The following is a 27977-nucleotide window of genomic DNA, read 5'->3' as shown; positions in this document are numbered from 1 at the left end:
CTGGGATTACAAGCGTGAGCCACTGCACCCAGCCAGTCATGGCTCTTTACAGCCTTGACCTCCCAGGCTCAATCAATTCTCCCACCTCAGCCTCCCTGGCAAGGACCAGCATGAACCACCATACCTGGCTAATTTTTAAATTTTTAAAGACGGTCTCAATATTTTGCCCAGGCCGGTCTTAAATTCCCAGGCTTGAGCGATCCCGCCTCGGCCTCCCAAAGTGCTGGTATTACGGGCGTGAGCCACCATGCTGGGCATTCCCAAAGACTGAGGCGGGGCACAGCGGCTCATGCCTGTAATCCCAGCCTTTTGGGAGGCCAAGACAGGATCACTTGAGGTCAAGAGTTCAAGACTTGCCTGGCCTGCATGGTGAAATCCTATCTCTACTAAAAATACAAAAATTAGCCAGCTGTGGTGGCGTATGCCTGTAATCTCAACTACTTGGGAAATAGGAGAGTCACTTGAACCCGGAAGGTGGAGGTTACAGTGAGCCGAGATCATGCCACTGCACTCCAGTCTGGGCAACAGAGCAAGACACCATCTCACAAAAAAAAAAAAGACTGAGCATCTGATATACATGCAAGAATTTGACGACATTGCATTCACTCCTCCAGAAACAAAGATATATTTTAAAATGCTTTCTTGGCCGGGCGCGGTGGCTCAAGCCTGTAATCCCAGCACTCTGGTCACGAGGTCAGGAGATCGAGACCATCCTGGCTAACACGGTGAAACCCCATCTCTACTAAAAAAATACAAAAAACTAGCCGGGCGAGGTGGCGGGCGCCTGTAGTCCCAGCTATTCAGGAGGCTGAGGCAGGAGAATGGCGTAAACCCGGGAGGCGGAGCTTGCAGTGAGCTGAGATCTGGCCACTGCACTCCAGCCCGGGCGACAGAGCGAGACTCTGTCTCAAAAAAAAAAAAAAAAGATGCTTTCTTAGCATATGCGCTTTTGTTTTCTAGCAGATACTCCATCAAACTTTTGATAAGTGAAAAATTTACTGAAGAAACCAAAAAAAGTTTTTTAACTTCCCCACCTGAAAATATTGACATTTACTAATTTATTTTCATTATAAAGAATATTGGTTATCACGGTTGCTCATGCCTGTAATTCTAGCACTTTGGGAGGCCAGGGCGGGCAAATCACTCCTGAGCCCAGGAGTTCGAGACCAGCCTGGACAATATAATGAGACCTCTCTACAAAATATTTAAAAGTTAGCCAAGTGTGATAGCATGTGCCTATAGTCCCAGGCTGAGATGGGAGGATCACCTCATTAGTGAGCCGTGATTGTGTCACTACTGCAGCCTGAGTGACACAGACCCTGTCTCAAAAAATATATATATTAATACTAAAGAATCTGGAAGGTAAAGAGGAGAAAAGGGAGTATCGGCTTTTAACACTTGTTACAAGGTCAGTCTAGAAAATCCAGTGAGATTTGCTGGGTAAATAGGTTTTAAACCATGAAAAAATTGATGGCATGCAAGATCTTCCTCAGTAGACCTGAGAATCTCATTTCTGTTAAAAAAATACAAAAAAAAAAAAAAACTGCTTCATTTTATTCATAAATAATTGTTCGAGGTGCTACAAAAAATTAAAACTAAGCAGGAGTTTAAAGTTTTTGAAAGCCAAGTAACATCTCTAACATTTATTGAAGTCTCTCCAGTATTTACACAATATAAAGGAGATACTACACGCAAAACCCTTGTGTCTGAAGATAAATTCCTTTATTCTCAAAGACAACAACAAAAAAAAAGCACCTCATGTACTTTAAACTTGAGAAGCAATTGAGTCATTTGTGTCTGGTGGACAGGAGCTAGGGATCATGTCCCTTTCCAACAAGGCCAAGAGTTCACCTGAGGTAATGCGTTTGCCTTGGGGGTGAGGCCTTGAATTGCAGCAAATAACCTACATGTATTTGCATATTTAACCAGTACTCTTAAGAAGGGTTATACAAAAACCTGTTCCAGACAGCTGCTTACTCATTGCCTTTAAAATTGCATGGTGCTGGGATTGGCAGGTGCCAACTGTTTGCTCATTCTCTTTGACCCACTAGCCTTGCAGTTTGCTGTGTGGGTGTTGATACTCCTAAATTAAAGCAGGGAAGGGGTGGTTTTAGATGGCTTTTAACACCTGCTCTCCACCCAAGCACCCTGGATTCATTTGATATCTGGATTCTAATTCTGTCGTCAGGAGACTGGCCCAAACTGTGACCCAGAGAGAAGTGAGTCAGTTGCAAGTGGCTGGCTGACTCTATGGGAACAGAAATAAAATGCAGCTTAGAGGGTTTGTCAGCCAAATCCACAAATGTGTGGCTTTTTGAAACATTGGACATCTGTTCCTCTTAATTTAAAATAAACTTTTTTTTTTTTTTTTAAAGCACAAAGTTGCTTGGCTCCTTGTTTCTTTGTGTCAGCAGCAGTTGCTGCTCTAATTTAGGAACCCTAGGATCTGATTTAGGACATTTGGAATCTTTAAGGCATATTCGGTCTAGAAGGTGGAACCGAATTGCTTTGGGAAGGCAAGAGGATGATTTTACAGTATAGGGTTTGTGTGGAAATCCCCTTCAGCAGTAATCAACCCAGGTGTCCGACCTGTTTGTTAACCATTTCCAAATGACTCAGAGGACCTAGAGGGAGGGCTTGAACACACTCCAGCACTGTTTCTACAATTTAGCCTTTATTTGCATTGGAAACCACATTCCTGAATTCTTGAGGGGGCAGGCTCTGGCTTATTCTGGGCAACTGACTTCAAGTGGGACCCCTGAGCTACCTATGTAAGCGCACAGTCAGCCATCCCTGGAGAGTTACCAGGGAGGAGGATCTTTCTGTGCATCTTGCTTTGATGACCTCCATCCAAAGCCCTTTGAGGAACAGTTTTGTTTATTCAAGGAGCCCTTGGCAGGTCACTCCTCCCCTACCACAAATCTAATCCAAATGTGGCATTTTCCTTCGAGGCCATCTATCCCCTTTGGGGGACAAAACACATCAGCTTTTCCCTTCAGACCACTTTTGACTGAAGCAGTGATCAACATTGCTTAATTTTGTTCCTGTCTGTTTCTAGTGGGGAAAAAATGCTGTAGGGGAGTGAGGCAGTTAGGGATTTGAAAACAGGGATGGTGCCGCCTGAAGGTGGGGAATGACTTAGATCACTGTCTTCCTTTGGCTCCTCACCATGTTGTGTGGAGGAAACAAAAAGCAGCTCAAGTTCACTCCTCTTGGCAGTAGTGCAGAAGCTTGGCTCGCCACGGCCCTGGAGAACCATGTTTTTCCCAACTTTTTTTTTTTCTTTTGAGATGGAGTTTCACTCTTGTTGTCGAAGCTGGAGTGCAGTGGCGCAATCTCGGCTCACTACAGCCTCCGTCTCCCGGGTTCAAAGCGATTCTCCTGCCTCAGCCTCTCGAGTAGCTGGTATTACAGGTGCATGCCCCCACACTCAGTTAATTTTTTGTAATTTTTTTCAGTAGAGACGGGGTTTCATCGTGTTGGCCAGGCTGGTCTCGAACTCCTAACCTCAGGTGATCCACCCACCTCGGCCTCCCAAAGTGCTGGGATTACAAGCATGAACCACCGCGCCCAGAACATGAATTTGAGTGTCATTCTTGTGCAGGGGCCGTGCTAATCTTCTGTATATTGTTCCAATTTTGGTGTATGTGCTGCCAAAGCGAGCACCCAGCTTCTTTTCATTAGTTCAAAAGATGAAGGCTGAGACTAAGGCAAGGAGGCCTTTCTCTGCCCTTCACTTTTTAGTGCACCTCAGTCACTTGCACTTGAGTAAAGATTGCTAAACCTCTCTCAGAGCTGCCAGATGTTCCTGCCTAGTGTCATGTTGTTGGTTCTTCAGACACCTCTTCATTCTGCCCATTGCACCAGCCCTTTCCCACCTCCATGTTCCCTCTGTGGTAATTTCTTTGTACACAACAACCACACGGAACACCAGCAATCAAGATTAGCTCCGAGGAACTCTGGCATGCCCTGTACCAGGAAGCACAGTGGATTACTACAACTTTTGATAATGATTGTTTGCTTTGTACCAGGCATTATTTTCAGGCCTGTTTCACATGTATTGTACTTAACAACCCCATGAGGAAATTAAGGCAGGGTGGTTCAGTAATTTGTCAAGGGAAACAAGGAAGCAGAGCGGGCAGCAGAGGCCTTCTGGCTCTGAACCACTCTGTTCTGTAGAAATCAGTGCAAAAGTCCAAGCTTTAGCATACTTGTTTCATCTTGTGATCACAGGTAGTTGATGAAGAAAGGAAGATAACAGAAAATCAAGGCCACAACCTGAATTTTTGCTATTTAAATAGATGAGCAGCCTTTACACTTCTCTGTATCACAGGGTTGGAAAAAGCCAGCTCCATTCTTAGCCATCCATGTCAGCAGATTCCCAGAGTGGTGTTTACTCTAATTATGATTTAAAAGCAAGGTTTTTTGTTTGTTTGTTTTAAGGAGATAGGGTCTCCCAAGTTGCCCAGGCCAGACTCCAACTCCTGGGCTCAAATCATCCTCCGGCCTCAGTCTCCCGAGTAGCTGGGACTATAGGCACTCACCACCACACTTGGGTAAAAGTAATTTCTATTTCTACAGTCCTTTTTTGTCTTTTTCAATGAAAAAGAAAAACTAATGTCTTGAGTTTGGGTTTTGTTTTGAGACAGGGTTTCACTCAGTTGCCCAAGATGAAGTACAGTGGTACGATCACAGCCACAGCTGACTGCAACCTCCACCTCCCAGGCTCAAGCAATCCTCCCACCACAGTCGCCCCACTCCCCGCCAGTAGCTGGGACTACAGGACTGCGCCCCCGCAGCCAGCTAATTTCTGTATTTTTTTTTTTTTAGTAGAGAGAGGGTTTCACCACGTTGGCCACGCTGGTTTTAAACTCGTGAGCTCAATCAATCCACCTGCCTCGGCCTCCCAAAGTACTGGAATTACAGGTGTGAGCCACTGCACTTGGCTAGGAAACCCTGTTCTGATCTTTCCTCATCAGCAATGATCTTGTCACACTTCCTTTCTTACGGCCCTCACCTCACTCTGTATGATAGTTATCTGTATACAGGCATAAAATCCCTAAGAAGACTGCAGGCTCCTGGAGGGAGATCTGTATCGTCCTTTGTCTCTTCTTCACAGCACCTCACACCAGTGGGGATTTAAAAAGTGAATACAGGGCTGGGCACCATGGCTCATGCCTATAATCCCAGCACTTTAAGAGGATGAGGAGTTCAAGACCAGCCTGGCCCAACATGGCAAAACCCTGTCTCTACTAAAAATACAAGTTAGCTGGGACTGGTGGTGCATGTCTATAATCCCAGCTACTCGGGAGGCTGAGGCATAAGGATCGCTTGAACCCGGGAGGCAGAGGTTGCAGTGAGCCAAGATTGCACCACTGCACTCCAGCCTGGTTGACCAGGGACATAGTGAGACCCTCTCAAACAAACAAAAAAAAGTTTCCTGAGGGAGTAGTATTTGAATTGACAAGGTAGGGGTAGTGAAACAAAAGGTATTCTAACCAGAAAAAAACTCAGACACCAGGAAAGAACAAATAGAGGGCTCTGTGTAGGGTGGGGAGAAAGACAGGATCAGGTTTTCCACCCAAGTCCTCTGTAGCTCTGCCTTAGCTCGCTGTTTAGTTTCCTTAAAGTACCGACCTAATTCACAACTAGTTTGTCTATTTTCTTGCCTTTGGGCTGCTTGCCACACTAGAACATAAGTCCGGTAAAAAGAAAATAAATCTTGGGACCCCAAAATCACTAAGCCAAAGAAAAGTCAAGCTGGGAACTGCTTAGGGCAAAACTGCCTCCCATTCTATTCCTTAAAAAGACAGCTACTAAGATTTAAAAAAAAAAAAAAAAAAAACAAAACTGCATACTGGCCAGGCGTGGTGGCTCATGCCTGTAATCCCAACACTTTGGCAGGCTGAGACAGGCAGATAACCTGAGGTCAGGAGTTCGAGACCAGCCTGGCCAACATGGTGAAACTCCATCTCTACTAAAAATACAAAAATTACCTGGGGGTGGTGACGGGTGCCTGTAACCCCAGCTACTCAGGAGGCTGAGGCAGGAGAATTGCTTGAACCCAGGAGGCGGAGGTTGTGGTAAGCCAAGATCGCGCCATTGCACCCTAGCCTGGGCAACAAGAGCGAGACTCCATCTCAAAAAAAAAAAAAAATTAGCTGGGCAGGTTGGAATCCTACTGTGGCTCCAGCTACTTGGGGGGTTGAGATGGGAGGATCACTTGAACCCCAGGAGGCAGAGGTTGCAGTGAGCCGAGATTGCGCCACTGTATTCCAGCCTGGGTAACAGAGAGAGACTACATCTGAGAGAAAAAAAAAGAAGGCGAAGAAGGATCCAAAGAGCCCCTGAAAAGACAGCAGTGCCCATCACCCATGCCAGGAATATAAAGGAGGCAAGTCTGAGGAAGACAGACTACTCTGTTTTGAACATGTGGAGGGGCGATAATGACCAATAAGGATGGTGGGGCCTGTAATATGTCTGTATCTCAGGTTTCCTAACTCCTAAATTCCTAGTGAATGAGCCGTTCTTTACACCACACCGTAACTTCTGTCAGTGAATAAGCTGGACTTCTTCAGAGAATTCTCCAGGGTAATATGTCCTTAAACCTTGTTATGTGGTGCTGTTGTTAAAGAGCTAGCACTGTGACTGGACCTTAGGGCCACAGTAAACTTTTGAAATTCCTCTCCCCAGTATCCTGCTGGCTTAACCAATGACCCCTCCCTTTTAGAACTGAGAGGATGGTAATTCCTGGAGAGATCATCTGTCTTTATAAGGAGAAAAGTTTGGCAATGTGATTTCCTGTATGTTTCTACTGGAGTCCAAGATTCCAGCAGTGCTAGCCTAGACAGCAGTGGCTGCCACCTAGAACCCAGAGGTCAGGAGTGCTCCTAAGTCAGCGTGAGGGCATCTTCCCAACTGCCTTTGCCAAGCCAAAAGGCAGAATCACGACTTTGTTACACCTTCTGGAGCATGTGGTCCAGGCGGCTTTCCATTTGGCTGCTTTGGTGCTGAGGCTGTTTACATGTTTCAGTAAATGAGTTATTGCTTATTGAAGTTGGCTGGCTAGGAGCTCAGAATAAACAACATATGACCACAATGACACCACTCTCCAGGAGCACCAGAGTTCAGAGGGAGAGATCTGCTTGTATGGTCCGCTCCCACGTGGGTGCGTCGTTCTCAAAGCCTGGGAGGACTGGGGTGTCACTGTTCCCGGCTTTCTGATGGAATCAGACATAATGAGATGCCTTCCTGGTAGAAAGTGTGTATGAAAGTACTTTGCACAATTTCAGAAGGAAAAGGGGGGGCACTGCTTTTACAAAAATGTAAGAGATCAAAGGAGTTTTCAGATGTTCTGCATTTTCTTCTTCAATTATAAAGAATTCATCTGAGCATAAAAGACTCCCTGGTCCCTGTAGGAAGAAGTAAAAACTTCTTTCATACACAAAAGTTTTCCTACTTTATATACTTCTTTTTAGACTACTTCATTTATTTTTTGTGGTATATTTATTAGTCTTCCCTGGAGTAGGCAGTGTTCATTAGAAAATGTTGAGACAGTTGGCCGGGCGCGGTGGCTCAAGCCTGTAATCCCAGCACTTTGGGAGGCTGAGACGGGCGGATCACGAGGTCAGGAGATCGAGACCATCCTGGCTAACACGGTGAAACCCCGTCTCTACTAAAAAATACGAAAAAAAAAAACTAGCCGGGCGAGGTGGCGGGCGCCTGTAGTCCCAGCTACTGGGGAGGCTGAGGCAGGAGAATGGCGTGAACCCGGGAGGCGGAGCTTGCAGTGAACCGAGATCGCGCTACTGCACTCCAGCCTGGGCGACAGAGCAAGACTCCGTCTCAAAAAAAAAAAAAAAAAAAGAAAATGTTGAGATAGTCAAGACCCCAAAGTTAATCTTTAACTTCTTCCTTCTTCCTGTGCCACCTGGATGAACCTGGATTGTCCAGGAGTTCCTAAACCCCATCTATGTGACAATTTACGGAATAATTTTTTTTTTTTAAAGACAGAGTCTCACTCTGTTGTCCAGGCTGGAGTGCACTGGCGCGATCTTGGCTCACTGCAACCTCTGCCACCCCAGGCTCAAGCAATTCTCATGCCTCCACCTCCAGAGTAGCTGGATTATAGGTGCACGCCACCACTTTGCTAAGTTTTGTATTTTTAGTAGAGACAGGGTTTCATTATATTGGCCAGGCTGGTCTCGAACTCCTGACCTCAAGTTATCTGCCCACCTCAGCCTCCCAAAGTGCTGGGATTACAGGCGCGTGAGCCACCATGCCAGGCTAATTTTTGTATTTTTAGTACAGATGGGTTTTACCGTGTTGGCCAGGCTGGTTTCAAACTCCTTGCCTCAAGTGATCTGCCCACCTCAACCCTTCAAAGTGCTGGGATTATAGGCGTGAGCCACCGTGACTGGCCCAAAGATGTCTCTTACTACTACTACTAATTACCATCTTCTGATTTACCAGACATTCCTCTACTCTTCAAATTGTCTCATAATGGGGCCTTTAAGGGCTTAATTCACTGTGTGCCTGTAGTGTTGCTGCTTTACATTTCTTCCAGAGTTTTTAGACGTTGATGTTAATCTGTTCAGTAAACATGGAGTCTTTACCATGAGTCAGGTATATGCTCTGCAGCAAAGAATATGCCAAGTGGTGGCCTCCTAGTGGCCGGAGGCCAGGTCTAACTCATTATTACCCCGCCTTAGCACAGTGTCCTTCCTTGCAGGTGTTCAGTGGATGTTTGTTGAATTAAGCTCACATCCTGCCTCTTTCATACACATCGCAAGAGTCGAGCTTAAGCAAAGGCCTTTTTTCATCAGAAAGGAAACTCCCATCTTTTGCCTTATGTCATGTTTCTTACTATCATGTTCCCATGACCTCTCACCTAGTAAGGACAAATTCTGTTCAACTCCAGTTCCTACAATTCCCAGCAGTTTGCTCCTGAAATGTTTAGAACAGCGTGTCTCATAGAACTATACTGCAACCCATATATCTAATTTTAAAACAATTTACTGCCAGTCTCGGTGGCTCACGCCTATAATCCCAGCACTTTTGGAGGCCGAGGCAGGTGGATCACCTGAGGTTGGGAGTTTGAGACCAGCCTGACCAATATGGAATAACCCCATCTCTACTAAAAATACAAAATTAGCTGGGCATGGTGGCGCATGCCTGTAATCCTAGCTACTTAGGAGGCTGAGGTGGCAGAATCATTTGAGCCCAGGAGGCAGAGGTTGCGGTGAGCCGAGATTGCACCATTGTGCTCCAGTTTGGACAACAAGAGCAAAACTCTGTCTCAAAAACAGTAACAACGAACAATTTACTTGCTATGTTTCAAAAAGCATTAAAAAAGGCTGGACACAGTTGCTCACACTTGTCATCCCAACACTTTAGGAGGCTGAGGTGGGAAGATCACTTGAGCCCAGGAGTTTGAGACCACCCCGGACAATATAATGAAACCTCGTCTCTACAAAATATTTAAAAATTAGCCAAGCATGGTGGTGCCTGCTTGTAGTCCCAGCTACTCAGGAGGCTGAGGTGGGAGGATTGCTTGAGCCCAGGAGGTAGAGGTTGCAGTGAGCCAAGATTGTGCCACTGCATTCTAGCCTGGGTGACAGACTGAGACTCTGTTTCAAAAAAAAAAAAAAAGGAAAGAAAAAGTGAGGTCAGGTGCGGTGGCTCATGTCTGTAATCCCAGCACTTTGGGAGGCTGAGGCGGGTGGAGCTCAGGAGTTTGAGCTCAGGACTCCTGCTTGAGCTCAGGAGTTTGAGACCAGCCTGGTAAAAATGAAGAAAACCCTGTCTGTGCAAAAAATACAAACATTAGCACGGCATTGCGGCACACAGCTGTGGTCCCAGCTACTCGGGAGACAGAGGTGAGAGGATGGCCGGAGCCGGAGGAGGTCAAGGCTGCAGTGAGCCATGATTGCGCCACTGCACTCCAGCCTGGGTGACAAAGTGAGACTGTCTCAAAAATAATAATAATGAAGGCCAGGCACGGTGGTTCACGGCTATAATCCCAGTACTTTGGGAGACCTCGTCTCTACTAAACCTCATCTCTACTTAAAAAAAAAAAAAAAATTAGCTGGGTGTTTTGGCATGGGCCTGTAATCCCAGCTACTCAGGAGGCTGAGGCAGGAGGATCGCTTGAACCTGGGAGGCAGAGGTTGCAGTGACCCGAGATTACACCACTGCACTCCAGTCTGGGTGACAGAGCAAGATTGTCTCAAAAAAAAAAAATGTTAATGGGCTGAAAGAGTTACATTATTGTGTAAAAACTTTGGAATGTCTGGGTTAAGATAAGGGGTTGTGGAGACAAAGGTTTTATGCAGATGAAGCCTCCAGGTAGCAGGCTTTGGAAGGAGAGAACAATGAGTGTAAATGTTTGTTACCAGACTTAAGAGTCTGTTCTATCAGGAATTCCAAAAGGGAATTTTGGATCCCACCCCCTTTCCGTCATGGCCTTTCAGGTTAGCTTTGGAATGCCCTTGCCGACATGAGGGATCCATTCAGATGTTCGAAGGCTTAGAATTTTATTTTTGGTTTATATTAGGTAAAGTTTATAATTTAAAACCCATCAAGTTTCTTTTTTAGCGGTTCTTTGAGGGCATCATCAATTCCCCGGATCTTTCGTTTCATCTCTTCCTGTTTCACTAGCTCCCTAGAGTCTAAATGGTTAGGACTTTGTATCTTTTCCCCTTTTCCACAGCTGGAACACCATACACTGACCTGACATTATGTTTCCCAGAAACTTGAAATATTTACGTTGTTTATCTTAACTCCTTGTGCAAGCATTCCTGCTTGCGGAAATGGTTTTCCATCTATTAATAAGATTGACATTGCATCATCTGAGACATTTTAGGGTGTAGGAGTAGGAAGTTATTTAGTTAAAAATATAAAGCCGGTTTTTTGCTTTTTTTTTTTTTTTTTTGAGATGGAGTCTTGCTCTGTCACCCAGGCTGGAATGTAGTGGCACGATCTCAGCTCACTGCAACCTCTGCCTCCCGGGTTCAAGCAATTTTCCTGCCTCAGCCTCCTGAGTAGCTGGAATTACAGATGTGCATCACCACACCCAGCAAATTTTTTGTATTTTTAGTAGAGCTGGGGTTTCACCATGTTGGCCAGGCTGGTCTCGAACTCCGGATCTCAGGTGATCCACCTGCCTCAGCCTCCCAAAGTGCTGGGATTACAGGCATGAGTCACCGTGCCTGGCTAAAGCCAGTTTTCTTTTAGCTCACATTCCTCAAACCCATAGGAAACAGTACGATTGATATAGTTGAGGAAATATCTCTTCACATAAATGACTGTTGGTTGGCCAGGCACGGTGGCTCACACCTGTAATCCCAGGAGGGAGGGCCATTGGGAGGCCAAGGTAGGAGGATTACTTGAGCCTTGAAGTTTGAGACCAGCCTGGGCAACATAGTCAGACCTCGTCTCTACTAAAAATAAAAAATTTAGCCAAGTGTAGTGGTGTATCACTGTAGCCCCAGCTACTCAGGAGGCTGAGGCAGGTGGATCACTTGAGCTTCGGAGGTTGAGGCTGCAGTGAGCCATTATCGCACCACTGCACTCCAGCTTGGGCAAGAGAGTGAGACCCTATCACACAAAAAAAACAAATAAAATAAATAAAATAAAATAAAATAAAAGATTATTGGCCCAAAATGACAAGCTAGTGGTTAAAGCCATATTTGGTGGGTAGGTGGCAGAACAAGAAAGGGGTATCTGCCAAACTTAGGGCTCAGTAGAGAAGACAGTGGGTTAGGGACATATGCAGTACGTTTTTAAAAGAAAATTTTGAACAGGAATTCAAGTGTGATGCACATGGTGGTCAGGAGAAGAATCACTGGTATGTACACTGCAAAGCAGAGTTTATAGAGCCTACGGAGCCAGTGAAGAGACATTTCAACACTTAAGTCTAGCCCAGACCAGAGCTCTGAGTTCATTGTTCTTTCTTGGACCACATCCTTTCCTGGAAAAAATGTGAATATGCACACAGGCAAGATAACAAGCAATAATTAGGACGCTAGAATTGTAGCACTAAACATCCCAAGAAGCTTCTTCATTCAGAGAAGGTAGCACTGATCCCTGTATCCCTAACGTCTTCCTCAGTGCCTGGCACTGAATGGATACTGGTGGAATGGATGAACTGACTGATAATAGTGAATTTTTGGCATACTTAGTGAGTTCTAAGTGATGGGTAAAATATAGGAGAAAGATGTTGAAAGATGTTGTAGATTGAATAGTAACGGCTGATGGGGGAGGAGAGTTTTCGGGGACATCCCAGGGCTGGAAGTGGCGAATTCATGGGAAAAAACAGGTTCTACAGCGTAAGCTCTTGAGAAAAGCACAGATTGGGGAAGATAAGAGAGAAAGAGCTTGACAATAAGAAGCAGTTTGCATTCACACTGTGCTCATTGTCCATAGGGGTGCATTCTGGCTCTGCAGGATCATGTCTGACAACATAATATGCCAGTTACCTCACAATCTAAGAAATTACACTTTCAAAGTTTTCTGGATCTGTGTGCCCAGGAGCTAAGACAGCCAATGTTGTCCTGGCTGACTGGCCATTATCTCCACACAAATCAAAGTACATTTCCAATGCCACCCCATTTGGAAGCTTTGACATCAGCATCTTGGTATTAATTTTTAACTTAAAATCACAACTTTAAGAGCAAAAATTTTGTTATTCCAAGTAGACAAGAAAAAAATTATTTTCCATGTAAATGTTTTAACCCAAGCTTTAAAATATTTAGGTATTGGCCAGGTATGGTGTCTCATGCCTGTAATCTTGGCACTTTGGGAGGCTGAGGCAGGTGGATGGCCTGAGCCCAGGAGTTTGAAACCAGCCTGGGCAACATGGGGAAACCTCATCTGTACCAAAAATACAAAAATTAGCTGGGCATGGTGGTGCACACCGATAGTCCCAGTTATTAGTGAGGCTAAGGTGGGAGGATTGCGTGAGCTGGGAGGTTGAGGCTGCAGTGAGCTGAGATCATGCTACTGCACTCCAGCCTGGGTGACAGAGCGAGACCCTGTCTCCAAAAAAAAATATATATATATATATACACACACACACACACATATATAATAGGTAACCTTACATATCAAATAATGCAGTTGTGGATCATAAAAAAGGGTCAAATAGCATAAGCAAATGGACCCAGAGCTCTGTCTAGTTGGGATTTGCTTCTAATATTCACCTGCTAATGATTCCATGAGTTGCCAAATTAGAAATATACTTGCCCCTATTGGTACCTCATGAATTTTCTCAAATATCAAATGATTTCAACTTCTTTCTTTCAAGTTAACTTCTAGCAAGGTTCCTCAGAATCGCATTGACCCCGGGTGAGACACTCAGTTACAGATCTTCATGAATGCTGGTTTAGTCTGGGAAATTGTTTCAGTCTGTGGATCTCTTCAATGCTTAAACAATTACTTTAACTTGTTTTGTAAAAATTATGATCTAATTATTTTTCAAGTATACTTGGGTTAACGAAATGCAGCAGTGGGGTGTGCCTTTTAGCAGCAGAACAGACCACTTTTTACATTCCTTAGAAATAAGATATGGTTCAGTATTTTAAATCATAGCAACAGTTGATAAGAAAAACAGCAAAAAGGTAATCATTTCCATATGGAAAGAAAAGGAAGAACCAGTGAAGCTGTGAACTGTCATTTTTCCATATAAAAGTCACTACTGGTAGATTTGGCAGAAAGGGCAAATGTTCCTATTTGTTTCTCATTTTACATTCGTTAATATATTGCATGTGATGTGTTTTATGGAAATACAACATTCCCTTCAAACTCAGTTGTCAATTTCCGAGCATGTCTTGTCTTGGGTGAAACCCATTATCTTGTGTGTCAATTTCATCAAGTAATTATATTTCCTTGGTGATAATTTTCTTAACTTAGTGAAAAATTTAGGTGAAAATTCTTATCCCTTTTACTGAAAAGCATATAACCATCATCCATACTAGCTGAATACCTGTAAGTAATTTCATTTTTTTTTTTTTTTTTTTTTTGAGACAGCCTTACTCTGTCACCCCGGCTGGAGTGCAGAGGCACGATATCAGTTCACTGCAGCCTCGACCTCCCAGGGCTCAAGTGATCCTCCCACCCAAACTTCCAGAGTAGCTCAGACCACAAGTGTTTGCCACCACACCCAGCTAATTAAAATTTTTGTTTTGTAGAGATGGGGGTCTTACTGTATTGCTCAGGCTGGTCTCAAACTCTTGGCCTCAAGTGATCCTCCCACCTTGCCCTCCCAAAGTGTTGGGATTACAGATGTGAGCTACCATGCCCAGCCCATTATAAGTAATTTTAAAGCAATAATTGAATAAAATCAATTTCTGCTCTAGCATTCCAGGATCCAAAACAAAATCTGACCCAATTTTCTCATGCCCAAAAAGTTTAAGAAAAGCACACTAAGTACACATTTACCTATTTACTTTTGTAGTTAGGCATAAGCATTTATTACCAAAATCCTCATATTTATTTTTAAATAGCTGCTTTGAGTGGAAACTCTTACCCTGTTACAGAATATTCAAAATACATGTTCACAGTGTAGCATTTGACAACATCTCCCTCCTGTGGTTCAAAGCATTCATTTCAAACGTGAATATATTAAGTACAGAATTACAATTCCTTAGCTTGAAATTATGCTGTGAAAGTTTGGTTCATGCTTTGTGAGTTGTTTTTGGAGTCAAGAAGGAAGATTTAGGCCGGGCGCGGTGGCTCAAGCCTGTAATCCCAGCACTTTGGGAGGCCGAGACGGGCGGATCACGAGGTCAGGAGATCGAGACCATCCTGGCTAACACGGTGAAACCCCGTCTCTACTAAAAATACAAAAAACTAGCCGGGCGAGGTGGCGGGCGCCTGTAGTCCCAGCTACTCGGGAGGCTGAGGCAGGAGAATGGCGTAAACCCGGGAGGCGGAGCTTGCAGTGAGCTGAGATCCGGCCACTGCAGTCCAGCCCAGGCTACAGAGCAAGACTCCATCTCAAAAAAAAAAAAAAAAAAAAAAAAAAAAAGAAGGAAGATTTAGGAACATGTAGAGAATATTCTCTTTTCTTGGCTAGTTCCAGAGTCCCAACATCTCAGCAAATTGTTTCCCCAAAGTTCTTTAGAAAAGCACCATTTTTTTCTTACAAATGAAATACCAAGTGGATGTTTTCATTGAAAAACATGTGATTCTCCATTTAAAAAGTTTTCTTCCTTTTCTGTGGGCATAGTATGCAGAACAGACTCAGCATTCTACGTGGTTACTTTAACAGAATGGAACTTTGAAAACTTTACAGAGAAAACGGTATTGAAAATATTTTAGTCCAAAAATGCCCTAAGGTACTTTTCCCATTGTTCACGATCAGAGGTTACAGTAACTGGCAACAACCTGCTCTAATGACGTGAAACTGTCTAAAAAGTCCTCCTCTTCAATTCCAAATTTTGTGTACTGATGAATGTAGGCTCTGGTGGAAAAAAACCCAGAAATTACAAAATAAAAAATGTCAGGCAAATGAGTAACTCTTCAACAATAAACAGACCTTTTCTAGCTCATGAACATTTGAAGATCACATCTTTCAGAAGTCTTACATTTGCTTTGTTTACTCCAAAGATTAGTGAACCTTTTTTTTTTCTTTTTTTTTGAGACAGAGTCTTGCACTATTGCCCAGGCTGGAGTACAGTGGAGAAATCTCAGCTCACTGCAGGCTCCGCTTCCCGGGTTCACACCATTCTCCTGCCTCAGCCCCACCAAGTAGCCAGGATTACAGGTGCCCGCCACCACACCCGGCTAATTTTTTGTTTTTAGTAGAGATGGGGTTTCGCCATGTTAGCCAGGATAGTCTTGAACTCCCAACTCAGCCTCCCAAAGTGCTGGGATTATAGGCGTGAGTCACTGCGTCAGGCCCGTTTTTTTTTTGTTTTTGTTTTTGTTTTTTTTGAGTCTCGCTCTGTTGCCCAGGCTGGAGTACAGTGGCATGATCTCGGCTCACTACAACCTCTGCCTCCGGGTTCAAGCAATTCTCCTGCCTCAGCCTCCTGAGTAGTTGGGACTGCAGGCGCATGCCATGACGCCCAGCTAATTTTTGTATTTTTAGTAGAGACAGGGTTTCACCATATTGGCCAGGCTGGTCTCAAACTCTTGACTTCGTGATCCACCTGCCTCAGCCTCCCAAAGTGCCGAGATTACAAATGTGAGCCACCGTGCCCAGCCCTTCTTTTTTTCTTGTGTGTGTGTGTGTGTGTGAGACAGAGTTTTGCTCTTGTTGCTTAGGCTGGAGTACAATGGCGTGATCTCCACTCACTGCAACCTTTGCCTTCCGGGTTCAAGTGATTTGACTGCCTCAGCCTCCCGAGTAGCTGGGATTACAGAAATGCACCACCACACCCAGCTGCTTTTGTATTTTTAGTAGAGACAGGGTTTCTCCATGTTCTCCATGTTAATTAGGCTGGTCTCGAACTCCTGACCTCAGGTGATCCACCTGCCTTGGCCTCCTAAATTGCTGGGACTACAAGTATAAGCCACCGTGCCCAGCCTGAACTTTCAAAATTTATGTCAAGCTCCCTGTTTTTTTAGTGTCCAAAAAATTGGCAAAGAAGAGGCACCCAGGAAAGAGCAGCATGTTCAGATTTGGCTATCTACTCAGTATATATATAACACCCTATATTCAGTATAAACTCTGAAAAGTACCTGAGAAGTTTCATATAAGGCTTGAAACTAGAGAACACATCAATCCAGTTCTAGGAATGGAGTGAAGCCTCCCAGGTGCTCTCAGGACATTTAATTTGTAGTTATGCCAGGGTGGTCCTCTCGATCCCTCCCACACCACAAATGCTTTCTTTTTTGTTTGTTTGTTTTTTGAGACAGGGTTTTGCTCTGTTTCTGTCACCCAGGATGGAGTACAGTGGTGTGATCTCGGCTCACTGTAACCTCTGCTTCCTGAGTTGAAGCAATTCTTGTGACTCAGCCTCCCAAGTAGCTGGGATTACAGGTGTGCGCCACCACACCAGGCTAATTTTTGTATTTTTAGTAGAGGTGGGGTTTCACCATGTTGGCCAGGCTGGTCTTGAATTCCTGGCTTCAAGTGATCCACCTGCCTTGGCCTTCCAAAGTGCTGGGATTACAAGCGTGAGCCACCGCGCCTGACTGCTCCCTGCAAATGTTCTGAGGCACAAAAATCATGTGCAAAAAGAATATCAAGGGCAGATATGAATTAAATTGACATAATAATGGCTGCTACCATTTAATGAGAGTAGGATGGGAATGACACCAAAAGAGGACGGAGGTCACAGCCCTGTGGAGTGGGTTTTTTTTTTTTTTTGAGACAGAGTCTCGCAGTGTTGCCTGGGCTGGAATGCAGTGGCGCAATCTCTACTCACAACCTCCACCTCCTGGGTTCAAGCCATTCTCCTGCCTCAGCCTCCCCAGTAGCTGGGATTACAGGTGCCTGCCACCATGCCCAACTACTTTTTGTATTTTCAGTAGAGACGGGGTTTCACCATGTTGGCCAGGCTGGTCTCAAACTCCTGATCTTGTGACTCACCAGCCTTGGCCTCCCAAAGTGCTGGGATTACAGGCGTGAGCCACCATGTCCAGCCCGAGTGGGGTTTTATGGACTGGTCACACGCAGGATGGTTGGGCCCTGGGGTATCCGAGCTAATGAAAATTATAGGTGGCTGGGCACAGTAGCTCATGCTGGTAATTCCAGCACCTTTGGAGGCCAAGGCGGGTGGATCACCTGAGGTCAGGAGTTCGAGATCAGCCTGACCAACATGGAGAAACCCTGTCTCTACTAAAAACAAAAAAATTAGCTGAGTGTAGTGGGGCATGCCTGTAATCCCAGCTACTTGGGAGGCTGAGGCAGGAGAATCGCTTGAACCCAGGAAGCAGAGGTCACAGTGAGCCGAGATCACGCCACTATACTCCAGCCTGTGCAACAAGAGCAAAACTCCATCTCAAAAAAAAATAAAAGAAAAAGATAGATAGAATCCTTGTCCAGTCATTTGAAGAATTTTGCTTTGACTTAAGTAACTGGTAGAGATCAAGAAATCTGCTAAAACATGTTAGTTTGAAGTAGACATTTCTTAGTATCAAACTGAGTTGAATTTAATCATATATCTTATTGAGGAACATGAGGATCTTCCAGTCTCCCAAGGATTTATTTATTTTTTTATTTTCATTTTTAGATGGAGTCTCGCTTGTCACCCAGGCTGGAGTGTGGCACGATCTCGGCTCACTGCAAGCTCTGCCTCCTGGGTTCACGCCATTCTCCTGCCTCAGCCTCCCGAGTAGCTGAGACTACAGGTGCCTGTCACCACACCCAGCTAATTTTTTGTACTTGTAGTAGAGATGGGGTTTCACCGTGTTAGCCAGGATGGTCTCAATCTCCTGACCTTGTGATCCGCCCACCTCAGCCTCCCAAAGTGCTGGGATTACAGGCGTGAGCCATTGCACCCGGCCTCTTTTTTTTTTTAATTTCATTTTTTTTTTAGATGGAGTCTCACTCTTGTTGCCCAGGCTGGAGTGCAATGGCATAGTTTTGGCTCTCTGCAACCTCCACCTTCTGGATTCAAGCGATTCTCCTGCCTCAACCTCCCAAGTAGCTGGGATTATAGGCACCCACCACCATCCCAAGATAATTTTTGTATTTTTAATACAGATGGGATTTCACCATGTTGGCCAGGCTTGTCTTGAACTCCTGACCTCAGCTGATCTGCTCGCCTCAGCCTCCCACAGTGCTGGGATTACAGGTGTGAGCCACTGTGCCCGGCCAGATCTTATTTTTGAAAACTATCTTATTGTCCCTGCTTTATAATAAAATTCTACTTTAATAATGTCAATTACTGAGCATTTACTAGCCAGGCACAGTACTAGCTGTTTTACAAGATTATCTTATCTAATCCTCACCAGAAATTTCCTCAGTTAGGATCCTCTTACACAGATGAGGCAATGAAGCCTGAAGTCACGTGCCCAAGGCTTCACACCTTCACACCTACAAAGTGGTAACCATGCTTCCTCGAGATCATACCTCATGCTTTAACGCTACAGTATCTGCTTAAAGATTAGAAAGGCTGCCATGCGCGGTGGCTCATGCCTGTAATCCCAGCACTTTCGGAGGCTGAGGTAGGCGGATTCCGAGGTCAGAAGTTCGAGACAGCCGGGCGCGGTGGCTCACGCCTGTAATCCCAGCACTTTGGGAGGCCGAGGCGGGCGGATCACAAGGTTAGGAGATCGAGACCATGGCGAAACCCCGTCTCTACTAAAAATAGAAAAAAATTAGCCGGGCGCAGTGGCGGGCGCCTGTAGTACCAGCTCCTCGGGAGGCTGAGGCAGGAGAATGGCGTGAACCCGGGAGGCGGAGCTTGCAGTGAGCCGAGATTGCGCCACTGCACTCCAGCCTGGGCGATAGAGCGAGACTCCGTCTCAAAAAAAAAAAAAAAAAAAAAAAAAAGAAGTTCGAGACAAGCCTGAGCAACATGGTGAAACCCTGCCTCTACTAAAAATACAAAAATTAGCTGGGGATGGTAGTGGGAGCCTGTAATCCCAGCTACTTAGTAGGCTGCAGCAGGAGAATCGCTTAAACCCGGGAGGCGGAGCTTGCAGTGAGCCGAGGTCATACCACTGCACTCCAACCTGGGCAACAGAGTGAGCCTCTGTTTAAAAAAAAAAAAAAAAAGAAAAGTTTGTAGACTTATTTTATACTTACTTTGAAGCAAACATATTCCATGCCTTCCCGACAATCATATCAAGTGGTTTTACTAAGAACTGGCTATTGCTGACCAACACTGCAGACTTCTCATACTTGCTAAAGGCCCGCTGGGTTTTCCACACGTTGAAAGCATTAACAGGTACTAACCAGGAAGTGTAGAGAGCTGGATCTTTAAATCCCTCTAGAGTAAAAACAAGATAAGCCGTCTTTTTATAGCATAAATTAGTAATTGTGAAAACGAATAAACAAACAGATATTTTCTTGTCTACTTCATCAGAGATCTTTTATTTTGCCTTTTAAAACTTGTGTTGGCTGGCGCGGTGACTCCCAGCACTTTGGGAGGCGGAGGAGGGCGGATCACTTGAGCTCAGGAGTTCGAGACCAGCTTGGGCAACATAGTAAAACCCCGTGTCTACTAAAAATAAAATTAGCTATACATGGTGGTGTGCATTCTTCTTAACACTTTTCTGAAAGGTGTGAATTATTACTACTTTTTTTTTTTTTTTTTTTTTTTGAGACAGGGTCTCACTCTGTTGCCCAGGCTGGGGTACAGTGGCATGATGTCGGTTCACTGCAACCTCTACTTCCTGGGCTCAAGCAATCCCCTCGCCTTAGCCTCCTAAGTAGCTGGGATTACAGGTGCCTGCCACCATGCCCAGCTAATTTTTGTACTTTTTGTAGAGATGGGGTTTCACCATGTTGGCCAGGCTGGTCTTGAACTCCTGGCCTCAAGTGATCCACCTGCCTCAGCCTCTCAAAGTGCTGGGATTATAGGGATGAGCCACTGCACTGGCCCCCTTTTTTTTCTATACAATGAATATGGATGATTTATCCATATTCATTGTATATATATACAAGTAATATAATGCTATTTTTTTTTTTTTTTTTGAGACAGGATCTTAGTCTGTCACCAGGCTGGTGTGCAGAGGCACTATCACAGCTCTCACTGCAGCCTTCACCTCCTGCCCTTAAGTGATCCTCCCACCTCAGCCTCCCAAGTAGCTGGGACTACAGGCCCATGCCACCATGCCTAATATTTTTATTTTTTATAGAGATGGCATTTCACTATGTTGCCTAAGCTGGTCTCAAACTTCTGGGCCCAAGCAATCATCCCACCTCTGCCAAAGTGCTGGGATTACAGGTGAGAGCCACTGTGCCTGGCCCTATTTTATACTATTATTTGTTCTTTCTCTGAGGGACATTACAAGGTCTAGATTGTTCAGTTTTCTTTTTTCTTTTTGATAATGGGTCTCACTCTGTCACCCAGGCTGGAGTGCAGTGGCACCACCGTCATTGGTCACTGCAGCCTCAAACTCCTGGGTTCAAGTGATCCTCCTGCCTCAGTCTCCCTAGTAGTTGGGACTACAGGTGTGCACCACTATACTTGGCTAAAGTTTAAAATTCTTTGTAGAGATGGGGTCTCACTATGTTGTCCAGGCTGGTTTCGAACTCCTAGCCTCAAGTGATCCTCCTGACTTAGCCTGCCAAAGTGCTGGGATTACACATACGTGCCACTATGCTAGGCCTTGGTTTTCTTTGTATCACAACAAGAAGTAGCAAACATGATACTTGCTGAAGTCATGATAAAATGAACCCAGAAAATCGCCATAGAAAAACAAAGCTAATAAGAATAACGCCCTTTCAGCCAGGCACAGTGGCTCACACCTGTAATCCCAGCACTATGGGAGGCCGAGGCGGATGGATCACTTGAGGTCTGGAGTTTGAGACCAGCCTGGTCAATATGGTCAAACTCCATCTGTACTAAAAATACAAAAATCAATCAGGTGTGGTGGCGCACGCCTGTAATCCCAGCTACTCGGGAGGCTGAGGCAGAGGTTGCAGTGAGCTGAGATTGCACCACTGCACTCCAGCCTGGGTGACAGAGTGAGACTCTGTCTCACACACACACAAAAAGAATAATGCTCTTTCAACTTCCTGAAAAATTTGTAACAAAATGCTTGTCACAGATACAACTGGTTGTCCAGCAATTCCTGCTCCTTAGCAATTCCTGTTCACCCCTTCTTCCTTAGTATCAATTCCCCTAAACTTTAACTGAAATTACAGTGAGGTGTGGCCCAGAACTCAGTCCCAGTCAATGGGACAGAAATTCAAGTGTGATATGGGACTTTCAGAAAAGGAGGCATGCCTGGCCAGGCACAGTGGCTCAAGCCTATAATCCCAACACTTTGGGAGGCCGAGGTGGGTGGATCACCTGAGGTCAGGAGTTTGAGACCAGTCAGGCCAACGTGGAGAAACCCCGTCTCTAGTAAAAATACAAAAATTAGCCAGGCGTGGTGGCACACACTTGTAATCTCAGCTACTCAGGAGGCGGAGGCAGTAGAACTGCTTGAACTTGGGAGGCGGAGGTTGCAGTGAGCCGAGATCACACCACTGCACTCCAGCCTGGGCAACAGAGTGAGACCCGTCTCAAAAAAAAACAAAAAAACAAAAAAACAAAACAGGAAAGGAGGCAGATCCTTCTCTGCTCATTTCTATAAGGAGGCAGCCAGATGGGAAAGTAAGGGTGACAGGGCAGCCAGATGTTCAGAATACAATTCTTTTTTTTTAAACAGAGACAGGGTCATGCTCTGTTGCTTAGGCTGGAGGGCAGTGCCACAATGATGGCTCACTGCAGCCTTGACCTCCTAGGTTCAAGCTATCCTTCTGCCTCAGCCTCCCAAGTAACTGAGACCACATGCATGTGCTACAACACCCGGCTAAAGGAGTTATACTTTTTTTTTTTTTTTTTTTTTTTTTTGAGACGGAGTCTTGCTCTGTAGCCCGGGCTGGACTGCAGTGGCCGGATCTCAGCTCACTGCAAGCTCCGCCTCCCGGGTTTACGCCATTCTCCTGCCTCAGCCTCCGGAGTAGCTGGGACTACAGGCACCTGCCACCTCGCCCGGCTAGTTTTTTGTATTTTTAGTAGAGACGGGGTTTCACCGTGTTAGCCAGGATGGTCTCGATCTCCTGACCTCGTGATCCGCCCGTCTCGGCCTCCCAAAGTGCTGGGATTACAGGCTTGAGCCACCGCGCCCGGCAGGAGTTATACTTTTATCTTGTTTAAACCACTTCTATATTGGTGTCTAGCCACATACTAACTGATACCATGGTCAAATTTTGCTACTAAAACACATAGTTATTACTTTCCTTTCTCCAAGAATACAAGGACTTTTAAAAAACCATTTGTACCATATAGCATGTACATGTGCAAAATGTAAATCTTAATTTTCACCTGAATTTCTTACCCACATCTGCACTTTGCACATCTTTCCCACGAAGAATGACCAAGTTAGCAATGGAAGTGTTAAAATGCAGGTCCTTGTTGAGAGACATTTTACCAAGAGAAGGAAGTCCTGATAAAGGAGGCCGCACATGCCAATCAATACCTACCAAAAGAAATAAAAAAAGCAAGAGATATTATTTTATTTAGTTTTCTTTTTTTTTTTCTGAGACAGAGTTTCATTCTTGTTGCCCAGGCTGGAGTGCAATGGCGCTATCTTGGTTCACTGCAACCTCTGCCTCCCAGGTTCAAGCAATTCTGCCTCAGCCTCCCTAGTAGCTGGGATTATAAGCATGTGCCACCACGCCTGGCTAATGTTGTATTTTTAGTAGAGACGGGGTTATTCCATGTTGGTCAGGCTGGTCTCATACTCCCGACCTCAGGTGATCCGCCCGCCTCGGCCTCCCAAAGTGCTGGGATTTATTTACTTAGTTTTCTGAGATGGAGTCTCACTCTGTTGCCTAGGCTGAAGTGAAGTGGCGTGATCTTGGCTCACTGCAACCTCCATCTCCCGGGTTCAAGCGATTCTCCTGCCTCAGTCTCCCCTAGTAGCCAGGGAGACAGGATTAAAGGTGTGCGCCATCACACCCAGCTAATTTTTTTGTATTTTTAGTAGAGACGGTGTTTCACCATGTTGGCCAGGCTGGTCTCGAACTCCTGACCTCAAATGATCCACCTGCCTCAGCCTCCCAAAGTGCTGGGATTACAGGCGTGAGCCACTGCACCCAGCCCAAAAGCAAGAGATTTTATAAATGGCTCTGAACGAGAGGAGGAAAATGGTCTTGTGGAATGTGTATGTTAGTTTTTTTGGACAGGGTCTCGCTATGCCACCCAGGCTGGAGTGCAGTGGCTATTCACAGGTGTGATCATAGCTCACTGCAGCCTCGAACTCCTGGGCTCCAATGATCCTCCCACCTTGTCCTCCCATGTATCTGGGACTACAGGCATTATTTTTCCTGTCTAAAAGGGAGGGTCTATCAATTCTCCTATGCCTATTCCACTAGAGTTTGTTGGGGCAAAAAATTGTACTCAAAGGGCTATCTTTGAGTACAAGATATCTTAGGATGGGTGTGATGGCTCATGCCTGTAATCCTAGCACTTTGGTACGCTATGGTGGGAGGATCTCTTGAGCCCAGGAGTTCAAGATCAACCTGGACAAAATAGTGGTCTCTTCTTCTAAAAAAAAATACAAAAATTAGTCTGGCATCTGTGGCATGCACCTATAGTTCTAGCTACCGGAGAAACTGAGTGGGGAGAATTGCCTAAGCCCAGGAGGTCGAGGCTACAGAGAGCCGTGATCATGCCACTGCACTCCAGCCTGGGTGAAAGTGCGAGAAATCTCACTTGAGGAGTATGAATCCATGCTGCTTTTGGAGGATAAGATTTTGGACCGATGTGCTAATGGTATGTAACTATTGGGGGCCTTGGGAGGGGAAGAATGTACCATGCATGTGGGAGGACATGACTTAGGGACAGCGCAGAGAACAGTAGTCAGCCTCCAACATGACCCCAATCATCTTTGCTTCCTGGTATTCAAGCCCTGGGGGAGTATGCTCTCACACTGGAGAGGGCTGACCTTAACCAAAAGGATGTTACAGAAATAACTTCCAAAGCTAGGTCACGAAAGGCATTAACTTCAAGGCCAGGCATGGTGGCTTATGCCTGTAATTTTAGCACTTTGGGAGGCTGAGGCAGGCGGATCACTAGAGGTGAGGAGTTCGAGACCAGTCTGGCCAACATGGTGAAACCCCATCTCCACTAAAAACACAAAAAAAATTTAGCGGCTGGGCGCGGTGGCTCAAGCCTGTAATCCCAGCACTTTGGGAGGCTGAGACGGGTGGATCATGAGGTCAGGAGATCGAGACCATCCTGGCTAACACGGTGAAACCCCATCTCTACTAAAAAATACAAAAAGCTAGCCGGGTGAGGTGGCGGGCTCCTGTAGTCCCAGCTACTCGGGAGGCTGAGGCAGGAGAATGGCGTAAACCCGGGAGGCGGAGCTTGCAGTGAGCTGAGATCCGGCCACTGCACTCCAGTCTGGGCGACAGAGCAAGACTCCATCTCAAAAAAAAAAAAAAAAAAATTTAGCTGGGCGTGGTGACAGGTGCCTGTAATCTTAGCTACTTGCGAGGCTGAGGCAGGAGAATCATTTGAACCTGGGAGGCAGAGGCTGCACTGAGCCAAGATCGTGCCACTGCACTCCACCCTGGGCGACAGAGCAAGACTCCGTCTCAAAAAGAAAAAAAGGTGGGGGGGTCATTAATTTCTGCCTTGCTCCTTCCTGGATCACACATTCTCCCTAAAGGTAGAACATGTAGAAACAGATAGTGATGGCGATAGAAATGGGGTAAATCTTTACATAGAGGCCAGGCGCGGAGGCTCATGCCTGTAATCCCAGCACTTTGAGAGGCTGAGATGGAAGGATCACTTGAAACCAGGGGTTCAAGACTAGCCTGGGCAACATAGTGAGGCCCCAACTCTACAAAAATAAAAGAAATAACAAAATTAGGCTGGGTGTGGTGGCTCATGCCTGTAATCCCAGCTCTTTGGGAGGCCAAGGTGGGCAGATCACGAGGTCAAGAGATCGAGACCATCCTGGCCAACATGGTGAAACCTCGTCTTTACTAAAAATACAAAAATTAGCTGGGCGAGGTGGTACATGCCTGTAGTCCCAGCTGTTCAGGAGGCTGAGGCAGGGGAATCGTTTGAACCGGGCGGCAGAGGTTGCAGTGAGCCAAGATTGTGTCACTGCACTCCAGCCTGGCGATAGAGTGAGACTCCGTTTCAAAAAAAATAAATAAATAAACAACAAAATTAGTCACTTATGGTGGTACACACCTGTAGTCCTAGCTACAGGAAGCTGCAACAGGAGGATCACTTGAACCCAGGAGTTTGAGGCCGCGCTGAGCTATGATTGCGCCACTACACTCCACCCTAGGTGAGAGTGAAACCTGTCTCAAAAACAAAACGCACAAAATCTTCCCACAGAGCAGAGAATATATGAAGAGTTATAAAACTAGATCCTTCAACCAGGCTTGTGCCATATATATATTTATTCATATACTATTCATACACGTGTATGAAAACATTTATATGTTCAAACTATACAACTGTGAAAAAATGTTGACACCCGGCCGGGCGCGGTGGCTCATGGCTATAATCCCAGCACTTTGGGAGGCCAAGGCGGGCGAATCACAAGGTCAGGAGTTTAAGACCAGCCTGGCCAATATGGTGAAACTCCATCTGTACTAAAAAAATACAAAAATTAGACGGGCATGGTGGTGCGCACCTGTAGTCCCAACTATTTAGGATGCTGAGGCAAAAGAATCGCTTCAACCGGGAGGCGGAGGTTGTAGTGAGCTGAGAGCCACTGCACTCCGGCCTGGGTGACAGAGCGAGACTCCATCCCCCCCGCCAAAAAAAAAAAAAAAAAGAAAAGAAAAAATGTTGACACCCTGAAGTTCCACATGGGAACTCAGCAAACTGTGGTTTATTGACCTAAGAGAGCTCAGAGCAGCACGTCTCACACGACTCTAAGGAACATTGTGTTCCTTGCCGTATTAACAGGTATAGCTAGAAAAACAGGTACTGTGGCCAAAAAATTCAGGAAGCACTATTTTTACATGTAAACTTTTTACTTATCTCCAAACCTCTGGCACTATAATCTAAAATCCGTAAGATATTACAAGTAAATGTTGAGAAAATCTACTCTCAGTATAAAAACCTAACTTATTTTAATTTGTGGTATAATCTATGCTATTAACACCTAGTAGTGATTTCTAGTTACACATGACAGACTGAACATGTCAGTTTCCTGCCACTCTCTCCTCAGATCCTGCTTAATCAATAAAAGGATAACCATAAACAAGAAAAAAAGGGAACAGGAGAGAATATAACAGCAACAAAATTTTGGAAGCTGGAGAGCAAATGAACTACTGGTTACTGACTGCACAACAAGAAAAAGCTAAAAAGTTTGCCCACAGTTGAGGTCCTGGAAGTAGACCAGACACTTTTCAAAGCGGAAAAAAGGCTGGGCACGATGGCTTACGTCTGTAATCCCAGCACTTTGGGAATTTGAGGCAGGCAGATCGCTTGAGGTCAGGAGTTTGAGACCAGCCTGGCCGACATGATAAAACCCCATCTCTACTAAAAATACAAAAATTAGCTAGGTGTGGCGGTACACATTGGTACACTGGTAATCCCAGCTACTTGGAAGGCTAAGGTGGGAGGATCACCTGAACCCGGGAGGTGGAGGTTGCAGTGAGCCAAGATGAGGCCACTGTACTCCAGCCTGGGTGACAGAGTGCAACTCCATCTAAAAAAAAAAAAAAAAAGAAAGAAAGAAAAAAGAAAATCAAAGTGGGAAAAAAAACCAGGAGGATTAACTAAAAATCTGTTTGAGAGGCAGTGAGAGCCCCTTCCCCACTCCCTGCGGCAGGGGGAGTGCGCTCTTCTACCCTAGAAGGAGGTTTTTGCCGTGAAAAGGCTAAATCTGGGAGGCTCTGGCCTCAGTGACACCAGGCACAGCTCTGTAGAGAACCTTTGGAAAACCAGGTCACAAAGTAGAAGCTTTCGCAGGAAAGCTTAACAGTCCATGTCTTCCCCGTCCAGCTCTGAAGAGGCTGGCAGCCAGGCTTCTCATGCGTTCAGGAAAGAGATGGAGGAGGAAGCAACTGATCAAGAGATAAGATACGCTGAATATGATATTTGGAAGCCCAACAATAAAATGGCCAGGCAGATCGCCTTACTGTGAAACCCACACAAGTCTGCAACGTCCATAAGGGTCCATTCAGTGCTCAGAGCAACTAACTCAGCAAATAATCACTGAGTGTTTACTGTTCCAGGCTCCAAAGATGCAACAGTAAACCAAGTAGATAATAAAGCTTACCTTCTATTGAGATAAACCAAAGACCCATGTCAAGTACGTTCAGAATGCTGGGGACAAAGAGAAAATCCTAAAAGCTTCAAGAGATAACAAAATAGGATTGGGAA

General features: G+C 45.4%; 1 protein-coding gene and 1 non-coding gene across 6 annotated transcripts in view; both read right to left on the bottom strand.

Annotated features, from left to right (window-relative positions):
* Positions 1 to 3559: 3559 nt before the first annotated feature.
* LOC119622266 (U6 spliceosomal RNA) lies at positions 3560 to 3666 on the bottom strand. The gene has a single exon (XR_005238929.1). It is a non-coding gene; the product is annotated as a U6 spliceosomal RNA (small nuclear RNA).
* Positions 3667 to 15181: 11515 nt separating this feature from the next.
* Positions 15182 to 27977, bottom strand: part of TUBD1 (tubulin delta 1) — a 31793-nt gene continuing 18997 nt past the window's right edge. For 4 of the 5 annotated variants that reach the window (XM_037993363.2, XM_037993366.2, XM_037993365.2 and 1 more), the window contains 3 exons: positions 22951 to 23091; positions 19703 to 19886; positions 15182 to 15463 (listed from right to left, as the gene is read on the bottom strand). In XM_037993363.2, the coding sequence (XP_037849291.1) occupies positions 15361 to 15463; positions 19703 to 19886; positions 22951 to 23091 (428 nt within the window). In that variant the 3' untranslated portion in view covers positions 15182 to 15360. The remainder of the gene's footprint in view (positions 15464 to 19702; positions 19887 to 22950; positions 23092 to 27977) is intronic. The other variant, XM_073004885.1, reaches the window with a different exon arrangement.

This window comes from Chlorocebus sabaeus, chromosome 16 (assembly GCF_047675955.1).
Source record: "Chlorocebus sabaeus isolate Y175 chromosome 16, mChlSab1.0.hap1, whole genome shotgun sequence".
Lineage (NCBI taxonomy): Eukaryota > Metazoa > Chordata > Mammalia > Primates > Cercopithecidae > Chlorocebus > Chlorocebus sabaeus.
This window is presented reverse-complemented; position numbering and strand designations above follow the sequence as displayed.